At 35.2% G+C, this 19,031-nt stretch overlaps 1 protein-coding gene across 4 annotated transcripts in view; it reads right to left on the bottom strand.

Annotated features, from left to right (window-relative positions):
- SLC16A7 (solute carrier family 16 member 7) overlaps positions 1 to 19,031 on the bottom strand; it is a 77,751-nt gene that overhangs the window by 23,289 nt on the left and 35,431 nt on the right. For all 4 annotated transcript variants that reach the window (XM_015855221.2, XM_032443278.1, XM_015855225.2 and 1 more), the window contains exon 2: positions 4,365 to 4,607. In XM_015855221.2, coding sequence (XP_015710707.1) covers positions 4,365 to 4,578 — 214 coding nt within the window. In that variant the 5' untranslated portion in view covers positions 4,579 to 4,607. The remainder of the gene's footprint in view (positions 1 to 4,364; positions 4,608 to 19,031) is intronic.

Here is a 19,031-nt window from a genome sequence, read left to right as displayed (position 1 = left end):
CGTAGACATCTTTCTGACAATTATTCAAAAGACCAAAAAAAATAATTTCTTTAAATATACTTAACTCTGAGACTGTCTCTAAATGGCAAGACTGAGACTGGCTAGAATGACAAATCTGTTCCAAAAGAAAAAAAAGGGTATGAAAAAAGGTATCTAAAACATCATTACCCTTCTTCCCAAGTCCAATTTTAGAAGTATTTTATGTTAGAAACAGAGAACCTCTCTGTGTTTAAAACAGGTTACTACAACAGAACACTTCCCTAAAAGGTATAGTTTTTACTAAAACTAAAAGACTTCTAGAAAGTGAAATAATTGGCCATATTACTTTTCAAAGCCTTTATCAGGCCATGCTAGCATTCAGGTATTCTTTTAAAAAAAGAACAGATGCATATTTGTAATATTTTATTACACTTGCTATCTCTTAGAACTTATCTCTATTTGTTAGTAAGATTTAAAATGTTTTGTTCTTGTGTCACCTCATTACACATTCTTTTCATTACGTGTGAGTCTCAAATTAACTTGACATAGACACTTACTTTACATACATTTTTGGATAAATGTAAAGTATTCCCTCATGCCCATGAGGCATTTGGAAAGTTGATAAGTTCTGCTTTCAAGGGCACTCTAAATGAGGTTATTAAAATTCAATGCTTTCCATATTCTGATGGAGAAAAATGTTTGTCCCTAACAACAAAGGACATAGGTCAATTTAAGAAATCTTCTCAGTCTCCTTATCCATGGCTACAGAATACCTTGTGCCAGTATTTGTATATCTAAAATAAGAAAATGTTACCAGGGAGGTTGAAAAGTGTAGGAGACTAGGTTCTATCCAAAAGTAAAAATCCATAACCATCTGTTGTTTGTGTTGCATGCATTTCGCAACTGTCATCTTCACTGTTCACGTCATTTCATCTTCACAGCAATATCGCTGGAACACCCACTGAGATAAAATCACAAATATTTTGTACATACCATATGATACATTATTTTCCAAATTAATATACAACAAAGTCACAATGAGAGCTTGTTTTTAGCTTACTTTTTGTGTTGTCAACTAAAAAATCTTTGACGAGTTTGCTACAACAAGATGGTTAAGCTCAAACTTGAATAATGAAATAACACACACACACAAAAATAATAATAATAAAAAAAGATAGAGAGAGAGAGAGAGAAGAGAGGTTGCTCAGAGATGGTCTCTTTCCTTGGAGATACCCAAGACCTGCCTGGACGCCCACCTGGGTGACCTACTGTAGGGAACAGACTTTAGCAGGGGAGTTGGAGTCGATGATATCTAGAGGTTACTTCCAACTCCTATCATTCTGTGATTCTGTATGTCTGTGAATTGGCTAGATGTTGCATTTTTTAACTGTGAGCATGTTTTCAAAAATGGTATCAGTGACTATTTAAATTTTGCTTGAATACTTAAACTTTGCATGACTAATTAAACAACTTGAAGCATTTTTTTCTTCAAGAATGGTCTCAAAATGTATTTTAAATTATTATTTGGAAAAGTCATCTGGAAGTTAAATGTACGTCTATTCTTTGAACTTCAGATCATCAAGACAATCCCACATTTTGCAGGTTGGAGTAATTAACAGTTTTCAAGCTTATGTCTATAACCCAGTGTCACATCTAAAAAGCTATTTTTGAAAACAGAAACAACAACAGCAACCAATGTGAAATTTGCCCTTCGCTAAAAGACATGAAAAAGTAGTAAAGTCAGTTAAGTAATCTGCTTTTTCCCAAGGTCACCTGTGCCTGAAATCAACATGTCTGTCACATGGCTTTTATGGCCATCACTAAGGTTCCAATCAAACCTACACTGAAAGCAATACATATATACATATATGTATATATGTGTGTGTGTGTGTGTGTGTGTGTGTGTGTTTGTTTTTTTCTAGAAAGAGATTGAGCTCTGATAAAATTTCTAATCACCTTTGGCTGGTTAATGCTGTGCAAAGTGGAAAAATGGAAATTTTGAAATAGAATGAATGTTGAAAATTTGAGGTTAAGCATATTTGGTCTCTTGGGTCTTCAGTTCCCTAATATTTGCGTGCACCGCAGCATATGTATGACCCTTAAGCATGCATAGAAAGTTGATATATTAAAGAAAACATACATGCATACATATTATATATAACATATATATATGTTTCCATATATGTACACAAATACGTTATGCCCTGTCAGGATAGCTCCACTAATACCATCATACTCCAGACTGTGTCCTCCACTAGTGAAAATGTGGTCATTCCAGTCACAGTCCCTTGTGTGTAGGAGTCCATCACAAAACCATCACCCTGAATTTAATACAATTGACAGTCCCTGCTCAAGACAGGCAGAAGAAGGAGTTGCCATGGAGACTGAACTATTGCTCTTCTCCAGAGGATACTTCTTTCAAGCACAGGCTGAACCACAGAGGCCATCTATTACATGTAACCTTGATCGTATTACAGGATCTTGCATTTTGGGAAGGTTGTTTAGTAAGGTCTAACAAACATCCAGGAGGTGAGTGTTGAGAGGAAAAGAGCGTGTTTGAGAAAAATAAATAAATAGATAAATAAAAACAACAAGAACTGCATGGAAATGCATATTATCTTAGACTGAGAGGGGAAAAGAGTTTCATATTGACTAGATTTATCAGATTTGTCACCTCTGCTTAGTGCTTTCCTAACAGAGTGAATGCTGTGCTTGACCTATTTGCAGGAATTAACCAGGACTGCAAGAGACCATATGGATTGCCAGATGGCCTGCTGTAATTTAATGCCATTTATTCTAAGTATGAAGTAAGTGATAAACATAATTAACATTCTTTTAGCTCCTTACTGGATGCCATTTATTAGTTTATTAGTATTCGTGTATTTTTTTTTTCCTAAAGCATTGAAAGGTAAGTTAATACCTTGTTATTGAAACACAGAAGCCAGCTAATTACAGCAAGAGGCTGCAGTCTCTAAAGCAAAGAGTGTCAGCACAGACTCTTAACTTATTCACTGACCCCACTGTGATGATTAATAGGTTGAATGCTAAGCTCTAATGAGAATGACAGATCTTCGATGTTTTCAAGTTACCTTAATTAATAGTATGACGAAGAGAGTGTTCGCGCAGACATATCACACTTCATAGTAAACACTACACACTGTACTTGTGGTTTTCATATGTCTTTCACATTACAGTACATCAAATGCTAAGGAATCAAACCACCTTCGCACAATACAAACAATGGAGCGATTTCCTTTATAAATGTTTTTCCTGATTGCTATTTCATATTCTGCCAGTGATTGTCTAAATGCTCTATTTTTAAGGAAGTGGTTCTAGAGAAGCTATGGCTTCAAAGAGTGTTTATACCAGGCAGAATCGTCATTTCAAAACCATGAGTCTACAACAAGAATAAGTGATGCCTCCTATTTAATTCCATGGAATCTACAGCAAAGAACACAATAACACTGTTTGACAGAGCAAATTTTCAACTACGGAATACTGGTTGTCAACAGTCATCATTATTAGCTGCTTCTTCACCTGGTGAATTGTTGTTGCACCTATAAACTCATTCAAAAATCTCCCTATGAATAAATATAAGATCAAAATATCCGAAGAACAAGCTTTTATTGATACTGACACCACTTGTCAAATCATCTTTACTATGTCTCTGTCTCTGGAAAAAAACAAGAAAAAAACATTATGTTTTTCATCCCATTAACTGAAAAATATTTAACTGAGGTGCTTCAGCTAATGGTATCATGACTATAGGGTCTTCCTTGTAGTCAGAGGGGAAAAAAAACAAAAAAAGGTACTTAAAGAATGCATCTCAGCTAGTCTGAATTCCTTCCTCTAGGCACCTACCTCTCCTTCTTGACTGCTAAAGCAGCTGTGGTCACTTAAATGTCAAGGATTTCAATGTAGGTTGAAATCGGTGATAAAAAAATTACCATGGTAAAACCAGGAGTTCATGCACCCTTCAAAAGGTTGTTTACTGGGATCTGATAATATCATACTTTTCTTCAGAAACCACTTCTGAAAAATCCAGAAGTGCTACTCTTCAGTGAATAAGGACACAGTACTATAGGCACAGTGTTTTCAGTTTCTATATACTATATGCTGTATATACTATACTATATACTATATACTTTTTCTACATGATCTTTTCACTTTCTATTCATACAGTTTCTATACATTTTTATATATACGTACATATATTTTTACAATATATGCATTTAAGATTTAATACTTCCATTATTACAGTCTGAAATGTTCCAAGTTATGACATTTAAAGAAAAAGCATTAGGTAAATTCTTAGGTTAGTATTCAAGTGTATGACCATGCAGGCAGTTGAGCTGTGATATTTGCAAATTTCATAAACATCTTACCTCCTGCGTACATGACAGCCAACATTATTGATGATATCCAAGCTATCTCGCTATATGATGTATGGAAGATTTCCTGTATTTCCTTGAAGAATACTGTGATGGCTTTGGGAAATGCATAGGAGAATCCAATGGAAATAAAAGCCCCAAAGACCACAACCCACCCCCAGCCTCCATCTGGAGGTGGGTACTGGGGTGCTCCTACTGCTGGTGGCATTTCTAGTCTCTCTCTCTTCTCCAATTAGGCTGGAAAAGAAGAAACAAAGTTTCAGACAGTTTTTCTTTTTAACATACTGCAGTATTCTACCATCATCTTCAGAATCCTCAAAGCAGAGACCAGCTCCCAGTTGACATACAAACACAGAACACATTATTATGTTTTCAGAAGCAAAAAGCTTTTCTTAAATATATATTCATATATGTATATATATGAAATATCCCATTTAGTATGTGCAGCTATTAAAAATCACTGATGTCAGTTACTGAAATTTTGTTTGCAGTTATTCATTTATTGGAAAGTGGTGTAGGTAAATTTGCTTATATCTTTGATCTACAGTATGGACTTAGAATAGGTATGAAACAGAAAAAAAAAATAAAAAAAAAATGTTGTATAGAAAGAACTGGAAAAAAAGTTGAAATAAACTATTCCTAAATGTTGTGATTCTGTGATTCTGTGCTGCTTTGTTAGCAACATTTGAAGGTACTTTAGCAAAATCATCAGCAAGGACAGTAAGGAACAAGTATGTTAACAGAATGCTTTATCACGTGTTGTCATTTTCCAGCCATTAACCATTGTTAATATTTCTAGTTTAACTCATGAAAACATTTTAAAAGCACATCTTAAGAAGAGATTTAAAGTTCTTTCTGAAGCCATAAGATAAATACAAAATAGTACAATGTTATATTGTACTCGGTTTTTAACATTTTATTCTGCTTATTAGTAACTGCTGACATTATTTGCAGGAATGAAGTCAAACTTGATGGTTTGGTTTTTTTTTTGTTTTTTTGGGTTTTTTTTCCTCTGTATTCACACACTTTAAGACATCAGGAAGTCAGGAAGTCCTCACACACTTTCCACAGCTATTTTCTAATTTAAAGTTTTACATAATAGAGAGCACCAGAGTGATTTTTTGTAGAGGTTCCTAGCGGTGCAACAACAACAAAATCCAGAAGCTTCACAAATCATAGGTAGTTCCCTTAAAACTCCTAAAGCCTGAAAATAATTTTATATTTCTTTATCATCTGGATATTTATTCCTATAGATATTATATATTAGCATCTTGATATTGTATTCCTAAAAAACACGTAGCTGCAAGAATTAATTTTGTAGTTCTGAGATTTTTCTAATCTAGATCCCCTTTATTAGTAAACAAAGTTGGAGTCCACTGTGTTTCTGTTTCTGTAATGCAACCTACACAGACTGCGCATCCTGAATATTTCACCGTCTATGTTTCTTTCTTGGGCATTTACTTGACTTATTACTCTTGACTGGTCCCCTGACATACCAATACTGAAAGCTGCAGATCATAACAGTATGTAAGTTTTTTGTTGTGCTTATGATTACCAGTGAGTCTCAATGAGATTTCTTCTGTGTCGCTTACATCATACCCCAGTTTCTCACAGTGAACAGCATTAGCTCTGGGAGTTATATGATTACTTTAACAAAAAACTAAAGAGTGAACTGTGTCAGCTTATATTAATTCCCAGTAGAGTGCCGAGAGTGCTGTCAGGGTAAATACCATATACTATTGCCTACAATACACGCCACAGGCTAGCAAAGTGTTCCTTTACAAATTATCTATCATAAGGTCACCTCTGTGATAGAAACCTCTTTAATTCTGATTCTCCACTTCACTGAAGCTGGTTGTAGGCATCACCTTCATACTGGCTAACCTCCAGAGGGGCTAAATCAACCACTAAACACCTGGCTTCTATGCAAGGCAGCAATATTGCAACTAATTTGTTTTCTTCATCGTGTCATACAGATTTGCTGCTGACAGCAATAGTTATCTACTACTCTGCTTCTCTGTACGCAGACTTTTTTAAAAAAAAACTTTTTTTTTTTTTTTTTTTTATAATTAATATGCATGTCCAGAAAGTACCCCTGGCATGTACTTTATTTCTGGTTACCCCAGTTTCAGCTTAATATTAATCATGAAGCAGAAAGGAAAACCTGGGTCTGCCACTAGAAGTTGGAAAAGTAGAGTCAATTACAGTTGTTGAAATTAAATTTTGGCAAAGCAGTTAAACACCTGTTTACTGACAGAGAACCCACTGGAAGGCAGAGTACCTCAAAAAGTCCAAAGTATGCTAGAGCACACATAGTAAGTGATTACCTCCACAGGAAAAAAAAAAAAAAAAAAAAGCAAAACAAAGCAAAGCAAAACAAACAAACAAAAACCAATAACAAATAAATTGGCAAGAAAAGAAAGAAAATCCCTGTTTCTATGACCTAACTGAATAACCTGGTACAGCAGTTTTCTGACCCAGAAAGCTGTTGTACTGATCATCAGAGAAAACTTTTGGTTATTTCATGAAAAAATAATAATAATGACAATAAAAGATTAACTACTATTTTCTTAGACTTCAAAGTTTGAGCATATTTGTTTTTATATTTCATATTCATACAACAGCACTATTATCTCTATTATAAATTCTAGTAATATGGTGCAACATCAGGAAATTGCTGCCCATAAAAAATGTAAAGTGATTATCAACTTATTGAGCATGCTTTTTTTCTAAAAATAACACAGTGTTTGGGAAAATTACTGCCAGTACGTTGGTCAGAAGAACTCCATTGGTGCCCAAGTATTACAGCCATCCAATGCAGCGCTGTAGGACTGGGGAAAAGTGGCTGGAAAACTGCTTGGCAGAAAAGGACCTGGGAGTCATAGTCAACAGCCAGATGAACACAAGCCAGCATTGTGTCAAAGTGAAGAAGGCCAGCAGAGTCCTGGCCTACAGCAGAAATAGGGTGGCAAGCAGGGCAGTGGTTTGCATCTGTGTTGCAGCTATCAGTACAAGCTGGGAGATGAAATCTTGGAGCATAGCACCTTCAGAAACAACATGGGGGTTCTGGTGGATGGCAAGCTGGATATGAATCAGCAAGGTGCCCTCACAGTCTAGAAAGCCAACCATATCCTGAATTGCATCAAAGAAATGTGGTCAGCAGGTCAAGGGAGGTGATCCTGTCCCTCCATCCTGCAGTAGTGAGACCTCACCTGCAGTACTGCATCAAAAAGTGGAGTCCTCAGTATAGAAGAGACACAAGCCTGGTGGAGTGCGTACAGAAGAGGGACACAAAAAGGGATGGAACACCTCTTCTACAAGGACAGGTTGAAAGAGATGGGGGTGTTCAGCCTGGAGAAGGTTCTGGGGAGGTCTGGGAGAAGCCTTTCAGTATCTAAAGGAGGGCTATGAGAGAGAAGGGGACTGACTCTCTAGCAGGGTCTACTCTTGTAGGACGAGAGGAAATGGTTTAAAACTACAAGATGGAAGATTTAGATTAGATATTCAGTTTGGGGCCCATTACTACAAGAAGGAATGATGAGTTGCTTAAGCATGTGTAGAGAAGAGTAATGAGGCTGGTGAAGAGACTAGAGAAAAGACTGATAAAAGCAATTGAGGAAATGGGAGTTGGTTATTCTGGACAAAAGAAAAATGAATAGAGATCTCACTGCTGTCTATGACTATCTGAAAGAAGGTTGCAGTGAGGAAGGTTTCCGTTACCTCTTTTCTTATGTGTCAAGTAATAGTTTGAAAGGAAACAGACACAAGTTGTGCCAGGAGAGGCTGAGATTGGGTAGTGGGAAGAATTTCTTCATGGATAGGGTAGGGAAACATTGGAAAGGTATTAAGTATGTGGCATTAAGGGATCTGGTTAAGTGGTGGATTTGCGGAGCCAGGCTGATGGTTGGACTTGAAGATCATTTCCAATCTAGATAATAATATGATTCTTGCATATCAGCTCTTTGAAAATATATCACTGTATTTGCCTTTTCAGGGTAGCAGGACAGGCTCCAACAGTTCAATGTCCTCTCTTTGAAAGCTTCAGAGTAAACTAAGAGGACATCAGGGAAAAGAGCAAAGGTGCAGTAGCTGTTTCTATGTTTTTCAGCCTATGCTTCAAAGCATAGCACCGCTACAGTGAATGACTGTCCAATATCCTATGCCAGACTTTGCCCTGCCACAAAGAGGAGTCTGGATCATTGTATCTTACACGTCCTGTATATTCCGCAGAGTGCATTTAATGATAGATTCCCTGGTATTCCTTTACGATCACAACAGCCAATTTTAATTCAGTTTAAAAGGTAAAAAGAAAATGCATAAATAAATACATACATAGTTGCACCAAGGGAAAAAAAAAAAAAAAAAAAAAGCAATCATTTTCTCAGGAATATGAAGTCCAACAACTCAAACATCCATACTTTCTCAGGAACTAAAGCAGCTTTGTCCTGTAAAAAATTAGCTTAATATCCACAAAACAAAACTCCATCTAAAGCAGTCTAGAAAATTAATATCCTCAGCTTTTTTCTTAAGCTTATCTAGTAACATTTTGATAGTATAGGAAGTATACAGATGAGTGCAAAATCCATTAGCAACCAAAATGAAAAAGCATTTTAGATAAGTAGGTACAAATTCTAACAGTGGAAGAATAAGAAGAGGGAGGACTGAAGCAGTGACAAGTGAAAAGTCTTTCCAGAGCTCTCAGAGCTTATTATGGGCCATGAAGAATATTAAGATATACATAGTAGAAAATGTAAAAACAGTCACGTGTGATGATATTCTTGTGAAGAACAAAGTGCCATGGGGGAGGGAGGGAAGCTGCATTCGAGTAAATGAAGGTCACCAGCAGAACTGACATGCAGTCACACAAATTCCATTGTGTGTTATCAGCTCACCAGGCAGTCCTGATCATCCCCTTCCTTTTAGAGGCAAGTGGTGGGTGAGGGACAGTGATGTCATCTGCATGGACAAGTAGCAGGGGACACTGAGTGAAGAATGTCCTTAAGGGAAGCCATCAGCCCTCTTCCCTCTATCAGGTACAAAGAGGCTGCTCAGTCTTTCTGTACCTTAAGCCTGTGAACAAGGATTTTATCCTAAGCTTCTTCTAGTTCCTCTGTATAAATCCCTGTTATGTAAGCAGTGAATAAAAACATATCTAACTTAAAGAGCTGAATGTGTCTACTAAGAAATAGTAGAAAGAGTGCAAGAGGATACTTTTAAAACATATGATATGCAACACTGTTATTATATAGGTATCTCAGCACACCAGAATTTAATTGGGCAAATGAGAACAAGTGAATTTAAAAGAGATACGGAGGGAGAGGAAGAGAAGGAGAAAAGAAAGAAGGAAATAGAGCAAAGAGGATGGAATGGTGAGAGGAAGAGCACACAAGCAAACAAGCAGCAAGGTCAAACCAAGAGCAAACACTACAGACAAATAATGTATCTTGATACCAAGTGCTGCAGACTTCAGTCAGTCACGATCAACCTGTTCAGACCAGGGCTTCATTAATATTCTGCAGTTGCCAGCACCAGCAACAGCTCTCAGTACAAAAGCTTGTCACAGACTTCTCAGAAGGGGATGTGCTGTTCTCATGTTTACAGAGACATGGATTTTACTGGGTGCTTTAGATTTGCTCTTCTGCACCATTAATATAACTGCTTCATTCTCCACTTGCATTCTGTCTGCCATTTGTCCCAGAGGAAAAGAGATGGTATGTGAAAAATCTGTCCCTATTTTTTGCACAATAGTAAGAATACTTAGCACATGTGTAGGGCATTCCAGCTTCATGTGGTAAGCCAGGGACTGCAAAGAGCTTTGCAAACTTGAGTTCACTCAGGCTCCTAATATTCTGGTGAGGTGATTCAGAAGTCTCATTCACTTCCAGACACAGAAAACAAATACAGTAACAGGATAAATAACTTGACTGCAACTTACAACAAATTGGGTGTCAGAGATGGGATGTGGACTAACGCCTAAGTAAACTGTCAGTTAAGAGTGAGATTTTTAAAGCTCATTACGTAACAAATGCTGATTAATTGTACAGCTTGAAGTGGAAGCATAGGTAGGCTATAATCTTTGTTTTGTAGGCTTAGATAGTCTGCTGGTCTAAACCCTAATGAATATTAATAGAATAGTTATATTTAAAATCAATGACTTTGTGGTAGCATTAGCTAAGGAATGAGCTATATAGGAATTTTACTTCTATAAAAGATCCCTGTTAGAAAGCTGAAAATATATATTGTTTTCTTTTTTTTATTAGTAGCTCTAACGAATTCCAAGCAGGACAGTATTACAGGGGTACTGTTACACTAAATAGTACTTCTTCAGCAGTTTTCTATTATTCTTTAAGCAACATCCATTATTTGGAAAAAAAAAAAAATAGAAAAAAAAAATAAATTCTTTATCAGTTCTGTGAGATGATTTTGTTGTGGAGAAAGGCAGGACATAGAAGGACTCCTATTGAAAGGACCAAGAGAGACTGTTCTCTGCTCTTATCTCTGAGCTTTAATAGGCAAAGTATCTCCTTACAAGCACTGGTAGCCAGCCTACTGATTTTCCTGAAAGAGGAAAACAGGCTTCATTTTGTCTGAATGTCCATATACATAGACTGAGGGGTACATGATAAATAAAACCCAATTGTCTTACAGATACACTCAGAATTTGACATTACTGCATTTTCTTCCGCTGGGGTCTAACCTGCAGGATAAACACTCTGTGAAGAACAAAACTGCTAAAATGTACCCAAATTAGCAAGTATTTTAGAAAGCTGCTGTTTTTGTAAAGTTTCTCCAACTTCCATGAACTGAAAGACAGTGCTTTCCAGATAGCAAAAGGTAACAATAAGTACATTGAAATATAAATACAGTAAACTATGTTTTTATTTATGAGGTTTATGTTACTTTTCTTTCTTTTTTTTTTCTTTTTTCTTTTTTTTTTAATCTAGTCAAATCTTCCTACTTAATTTTAAAGCCTGTTTCACTTCAATCTTTAATAGCATATTAACAAAAAATAATAAAATATATTACCACTGCCATTTTAAATATTAAGCTTTATCTTATTAAAGAAAAAATACTAATTATTTTTTCTCTCCAAGATCAGACAAATGAGTATTTCTAAATATTCATATTTATGAAAGAAACATTCAGTTATTCAACCATCCATAATTTATAGCTAAGAATCAATACTGTAATACACTTTTCATCCTACTGAAGCAGTACCAACACTAGCATGTGCCTGAAGGCAGAGTGGGAAAGTAATAGTCCCTCATACACTCAAGGCACACATAGGAATAACTTTGTTCCAAATGCCTGGAAGGTTAGCAGTGGCTGGCTCTGGGGAGGGAGGCAGAATGAAGGGAAAGCCACGTGTTATAAGACAAAAATAAATGAACAATCCCAGTAACTCTCTTTCCTTGTAGGCTTTGGTGTTGCAATGGGCTGGTTCCTAGTAACAGCAGCAGCTGAGCAGAAAATTGGATGGAGAAGCAAAAACTGTTAAACAAGCACTATTACAAGCTGTGAGTTCCTAACGTCTGCAGGAATGATGAAAGGTCTAATTCAAACTGGAATGAAGGCACATCTTATGTCCCAGTTTGAGGACCCACTGCAGGATTACTGAGACAGAAGTGAATCCTGCATGGTAAGATGTTGCCCTATGAAAAGCAAAAATGAGTTAAGTACCCTGACAAAGTGTAGTCAAAATCCCATTCACACCAGGACTCTAGTTCATCACTGTTTAAACAAAGGCTGAGGTTGTTATTACTAAGTCACTAAAGAGGTTTTTACTGAACTGAGACCCCTACCTGACAAAATTACACTGAAATTAATGTTACATGACTGAGATCAGATTACAAGAACAACTAAGTCATTAATGAGATAAATAACAATGTAGCTATGCTAATATTCATCATTCATTGGAATTAATTAATTTATTTATTCATTTATTGTTGCTGCTGGATTCACATTGAGTACTATTATCGAAACTTCTAAAATCTGTTCTGCATTCACAGTTGCCACAATTCTGGGTCGGACTTCCATTCATCAGGCATTTGTTATTACCATTTTTATTTGACCTTATGGGAAACCTAAATGACCACCTTATTCTAGATGACTAAATGGCTAGATGAGTAAAGTTAAGTGAAATGTATTCCAACCACAGTGATTGCAATTCTGTTTCAATTACTTCAAAAAAGCAGTCAATAAAATATCTAACACAGTGAAGTTGGCACCCCACCCAAATTGGAGCGCACTGAAATGAAATGTTGAAGGCTAAATTGAAAATGCCAGTGATCCAGTCCAAAGAATTAATCAGCTTTAACAATAAGTTGATTGAGGCTGATGAAAAATTTGGCACACTTGGAAAAAAATAAATAAATAAAAAATGTCAAACTAATCAACTTTACAAAAAGAAACAAAAAAACAAACAAACAAACAAACAAAAAAAAAAAACAAAACCCCAAACTTTGTTCTTCCATTAAAGAAGTTTTAATAAGCTCAGCTAAACTCCTTCATTACAGCTCAAAGCATCAGCTCTTTGCACTGCAAGAATATTGATCTGCTTATTCATTTATTTCTAACCACTCCTATCATCCTTTAAATTCTGTGAGTACTCCATCATATTTAACTATGATGGTTACCAGCCTTAAAACATGTTGTAGGCACATGTTATTTTAACACTTCATAGACCACCCTTGAGCCACAGGCTCAAAGCCTTCATCAGCACATTCGTAGTCTTTAAAATTCAACTTTAATTCAAATTATAAAAACAAAACAAAACAAATCTAGAATAACAGCAATAGGTTCACATAAATCTAGAGCTATATGTTGGATAGATATTTTAAAGTGTTCTGATGTTTGGAGGAGAAGAGTTAAAGATTCACTTTTTGCAATATTTTACAAGTGTAGGAACTAAGGCTTGAGGTCAGCGTTAATGGAGTTATCTGTACTGCTGCTGTATTTTACTTGAAAAATAAATAGCACAGTCTTTGCAAAGCAGCATATTTTCATACATTATCAATAATAAAAAATACTCATTTTAATATCATTCTGTGCTAAGCTGGAAAAAAAATATTGATGATGGTAAGAAATAGCTTATTATTAGTCTGTGCAACTAGCTAAGGTTTTCAGAATCAGAATTCATGTTATGTAATTTTACACTTCACAAAGTACAATATTTTGTACTTTGTACCATTTCTTGCTGAACATAATATTCACATCTGTCTATGAGTTTACTATTAAGAAGATGCAGTAGATGGCAGATTCTGCTCCCATAAATTTCTGCAAATACTACCAAAGATCATCTGTGCTCTTGAGATAACAGTCCAAGCTGCTTGTCTTTTCTGCTTCTGTATCATGGCCCAGGATACTTTTTGCATACATTCTACCTATCACCTAAATCCTGGCTTGAAAGTATCACCTTGAGCACATGGAGAAAATATTCTTCTTCAAAGTTAGTGCAGCACATGACTTCTATGGGTGGAAATAGTTACTAATGTTTCAGCCCCCATGACAACTACTTAGATTATGTAATAGGAAGTAAACTGATCTGGATTCTGTTCCTAAGGACATATGACTGGGATCAAATAACTGTCCAAGGCTGGAAAGTATCTCCAAACTGCAAAAGCTTATGCTGGGCTCACACTTCAGGTATTCTTGCCAATTTGGGAATTGTTATTGGTTTAAGAAATGTTTTCTGTGTTATAGTTAAAATGGGAAAAGTTAGTAGTGTTTTTTATGAGATGAAAGCTTTTGAAAGTGTGAACCACTAAACAAAACTAAAGAACTACACATTAGTTAAGCCACAGTTAACTTGTGGAAAATATGCAAAATATGTTGGGAAGAAGAAAATGGGCAGAATCATAAAAATTTACAACAAGGAAAGTAGCCTTTGAAAGATATTATTTGGGAACTACAGAATCTTGGAAAAGACAAAATATTTTCTGTAGGTAGCCAGCCTAAAACCTCTCCAGAATTCAGGTCACATAAGTAAGACGCTGTTCAGTTAAGGCAGATTTTCTAAAGCTTTATGGGAGTGGAGAAAGTGATCCATCTATTTGTATGAAACAAAATTAAAAATATATGGGTAATTTAAACTGAAAAATCAAATTGATACAGCTGTGCCCATAATAGCTTGATGTGTGTGCTCTTTCTGTAAGTGAAGATTAAAATGTGATTTCAAGTAGACTATAACCGAAAGATAAATTAATTCAGAGATTACTCAAGAATTACTAAATCCTATTAGATCCATAGAAATAATGAAAATAAGTATTTTATCTATGTTCAGAATTCAGCAGAGATGAAAAGTTCCATACATTTATAAAAAATAAAAATTAAAATTAAAAAAAAAAAAGAAAAAAAAAAAAAGAAAAAAATGATTTGAGAACCGAATGTGTGTGGGCTCATAAATCAAAGTGGAGGAGTTCAAAAATGTCAACACTTTTTTTACAGTCACAGTTTACCCCAGCTGGAAATACTAGTTACCATTGCATTCATCCTATGACCAGTAATTTCCAGGACTCTAAAAAAGTAAAACTTGAGAGCAAGGTACTCTCATTCCTACTGCATCCAGTTCCTCAGTTCTATGCAATAGATAAACAGGCATACATACTACCATGGCACTCATGCAGAAACCATCCTTGAAGATGCACTTGCTGTTTCTTAATACAGAAACCATGTTTCAATAGCACCTTGAGGACTATGAAGGGGAAGGTAACATCTCTAACTGCCTAGCACTAAAGTAGACAGCAATGTCCAGCATACTCAAGTTGCTGCTCCTCTTATGCTGATATTTATGTTGGTACAAAATATACTTTTATTTCATGAGATGCAATATTGAGCAGACACCTGAGCAAAAGGGGAGGTATAAATTTACATGGAACAGTCTGGTGTTATACAGAAGTACTCACACTGTCTCTCAGTAGAAGAGCAGAATAGCTTTGTTAGCTCATCTAGACAACAGTTACACTCAGGTATCATGGCACTGCACTACATAAAATAAGTGCATGTGTGATGATTATTTGTCCAGTCTGGAACATGGCGATAAAAAAACTTATTTGAAGTATGTACCAAAACTAATATAATTTAGGCAACGATAATGTTTAACATAAACAAATATGGGAAGGAAGAAGCTAGGATTGTATTTGATTTCCATGGGAAGGAAGAGGATGTTTAATTACAAACTTACTATGTACTTTGTCCAAGTGTTAATGAGGTGACCTGCTGATATATATACAAAATAACTTTAAAGACCAAGACAATTTAATCTATTTCTAATGTGTACTCTGCCACCCATTGAGAGAAGTGGGACGTGAGGAGATCAAAAAACATGTGTCTATTGTGTCTATTATGTAGGACGCTTTCTTAGCCCAGTACACTCTGTCCAAAGTGTACATCATACAGCTGTACCTTTGACAGAGCAGTTCTGCAATGCTGCACTTAAAACAGTCTTTGAATCATTTGCAGAAAGCTTTAGAATTCATCAAGAATTTAATTTAATCATATTGTTTATACTGTATTATTTGCATTTTTTTATTCTGCCTTTTATTTTCTGCCCTCATTGAATGTCCAGAATATGTGTGTTAAGACTGTAGCTCTGCTATGGCACAATGTCATAAAATTATTGTCACTTCCTTGATGCGCTCAATAAAATGAGGTGACCAACCATTGAAGGATGCTAGAGAAGTGCTATACAATTCTGAAATCTCTTCCCTCTTGTGCTGACACAAGGAATGAAGAAGACTAGGAATCAAATATTCATTTTTCCCTGTTTTTCTGATTTTTCTGTGTTTTTACAGATTTGAATCTCTCATTAAATGTTTTCCATTGACTCCAGCACTATGTGTATATGTTATACAACATCCATTTCTTTGCTCTACAGCAGCTTTGCATCTTTTTTCCCACAATTTTGATCAGAACTTATCAAGCACCTTAGTCTGTTACACAAGTCCTTCCAAACATTAAAAAAAGTCCTTTCCTAAATACAAACCCATTTCTTAATACAAATGAGCAATTCAAAAAGGATACTGTTTGTGTTGCGGACCCAGTAAGCAGTCTCGCAAACAGAAGTTCTGCTACTCCATTACTTCTGATTTAGATAGTAAATTACACATTGTGGACAGAGGTTATGTGCTGAAGACAGCATTGTTTCATTAGTCAAAAGCAACTCAATAACTCCAAAATTAGAAGGACTTTTGTTTACATATGCTATGTTCTAATAATAGCAAAACTTATTTGAAGCACTTTTCTGCACATAACTCTTCTTTGTCAAAACCAAACTAGTAATTAGACTTGAAAGTATAAGCTTTTTCATTTCTATCTGGTTACATGAAAAGCTTTATACTTTGGATTGTTCTCCTGTGAATTGTAGTAACATATTGTAAAACACAGTTCCCTCATCATTATAGAGAATCTAGATCAGAATAATGGTAGTCCCCAAGATTTCTTTATAATAGCTGCAATAGAAGAAGCAGTACAGTTTACATAAATATATAGCAAATGAGAAAGGAAATATAAAGTTATCTATGGTATTTGAATGATTCCAACTATCAAAAGGACACAGTAAAAATATTCACAGTAGAGTTTCAGTAAATCATACCTACCTAAGAGTTTAATAAATCAAAACCAAAGAACATTGAATGTAGGAAATCAATCTATTTGAATGCCTCAATCTATTGCAATGACCCTGCTGTCCCTTTCAGGACAGAAGTTTAACCAGATCAGAAGTAAAAAATTATGAGTTGTGTTTTTCGTTACAACAAACCGACATATACACACATTTTGTTGCTATCACATGATATATACAAAATGTCAGCTGTTAGATAAAAACAAGAATTTAACCAAACATTCTACATATAAAACCAATCATAAAGTCTATAGACATCTACAGCACACTTTGCATATCTTTTCATTTTGTCTTGATAACAAGACACAGTGGTAGTGCAAATTTTTAAATCGAAATGTTTCTCCTTAAGAAAGTACTATAAATGCTGGAATTCACAGTCTAAGATCATTTTAATTCTCTGAAGTCCTCCTTCAATCTTCAAGACAACAACACTTTTCTCTGTAAACAAAGCACCTATCTCTGGAGTATATATTTTTTCTTAAAGCCCTTAAGTACATATCTTTGATTCATTTCTGCTGTTCTTAAACAACCATCTTACCTATGCAAAAGAATGCATAGACTTATGCACACACTACCTATGCACTGGCATGTGCTTTCTCATATGAAAAATACTGTCTTTATAATTGTCATTTAGCTAGATCCTTTCTCAGTCAACAGCTGTGTATGAAACAACAAACCATTTCTGGGATGACTGGATTTAAGTAAGCATCTCTTTTCATTCACAAGTCCTTTGCTAAACACATTTTTCAGTATTTCAGAACTCTCTCAGTAGATTACTGGATGTGCTGCCTAGTATTCTTGAGGGAAGATTACACTTGTTTTAATCTGTTTGGCTTAAGCCGAAAAACTTTGTTCTGTTCAACATTAGTTTTATTATTCCCTTTCTATCATATCTTGCATTTTATATATTACATATGGTATTTGGGCTTTTGTTTTGCTTTACTTCCTTTGGTTTTCATTTCATTTCTAAGTTAGGTAAGGTGAGATTCATGTCATTGATCAATAAAATGTTTTTACTAAGAGATGACAGTAGTGTAAAATGAACTCTGCTCTAATTGGCTCAAAATAAATTTATATGGTTGTCAAATGTAGAAAGAGCATGTGCTGGTTTTTGGTCTACCGCCTAGCACAATTTATTCATTCTAAAAATATACCTGTAACACACAGTTATTGTATCATATACAGTGTAAAATGAATAATCAAATGGAAAAACATGCCTAAGTTATTCTGTTCATCTCAGAAAATGGTGCTACATATGTAGGCGACTCTAGCTAGGAAATGAATTTGGAAGACACAGAATTTTTCACTTGCCCTTTGTGGGGAAGTGTTTCATTTTCCCCTGCATATCTGAATGCTGCAAGATGCAATACTAATAAACCTTCAAAGTGACCTTTAGTTTACCAACAATGCGGGAAAGCAAAGAGGGACTCGGTGACTCAATTCATATGTATCCCTTTCTGAGGAAATAATAAGAGTACAAAATGATGAAGCAAATAGTGTTGCTTTCATCATCAAAGTGTAAATAAAGCTATGACTCATCTTCTTAACAAAATGAAATAGCACTTTTAGGAGAAGCATATGGAATGCTCCAGCTATTTTTTTACTTTTCCAGTTGGCTTCAGCTTCTTTCTGTTATGCATCAAAGATAAAAATCACTTTGTATGGTTTCCTGCATTCATTTATAGTGAAGATACATAACAAATAGCTATTCTTACTACCTGTGATTGCTAAGTATAATTTAATAGCAAGCTAACATAAAGAACTGTTTAATTCTGCTTCAAAGAAAGGAAAATCTTTTCAAGCAAGCTCCTTAAATAAGAATATTGTACTTTGTTTTTCATAAGCTGTTTCAGACATTTTTAACAATAAAAAAATAAAGGAAAAAAAATGCAAAAGTTTGTTATTGGAAGACTTTTATTTACTTTTGTCATTTCCCACACACTGCATTTGGACATGCAGGTGTTGATTTCCAACTAATGGACTTTTATATCTCTTACAAACTTAAGCTCACAGAATAAATGGGGAAAAAAAATGACTTCCCC

Source organism: Coturnix japonica, chromosome 1, assembly GCF_001577835.2.
Source record: "Coturnix japonica isolate 7356 chromosome 1, Coturnix japonica 2.1, whole genome shotgun sequence".
Lineage (NCBI taxonomy): Eukaryota > Metazoa > Chordata > Aves > Galliformes > Phasianidae > Coturnix > Coturnix japonica.
Note: the sequence above shows the minus strand (reverse complement) of the source record. Positions and strands in the feature narration are given on the sequence as shown.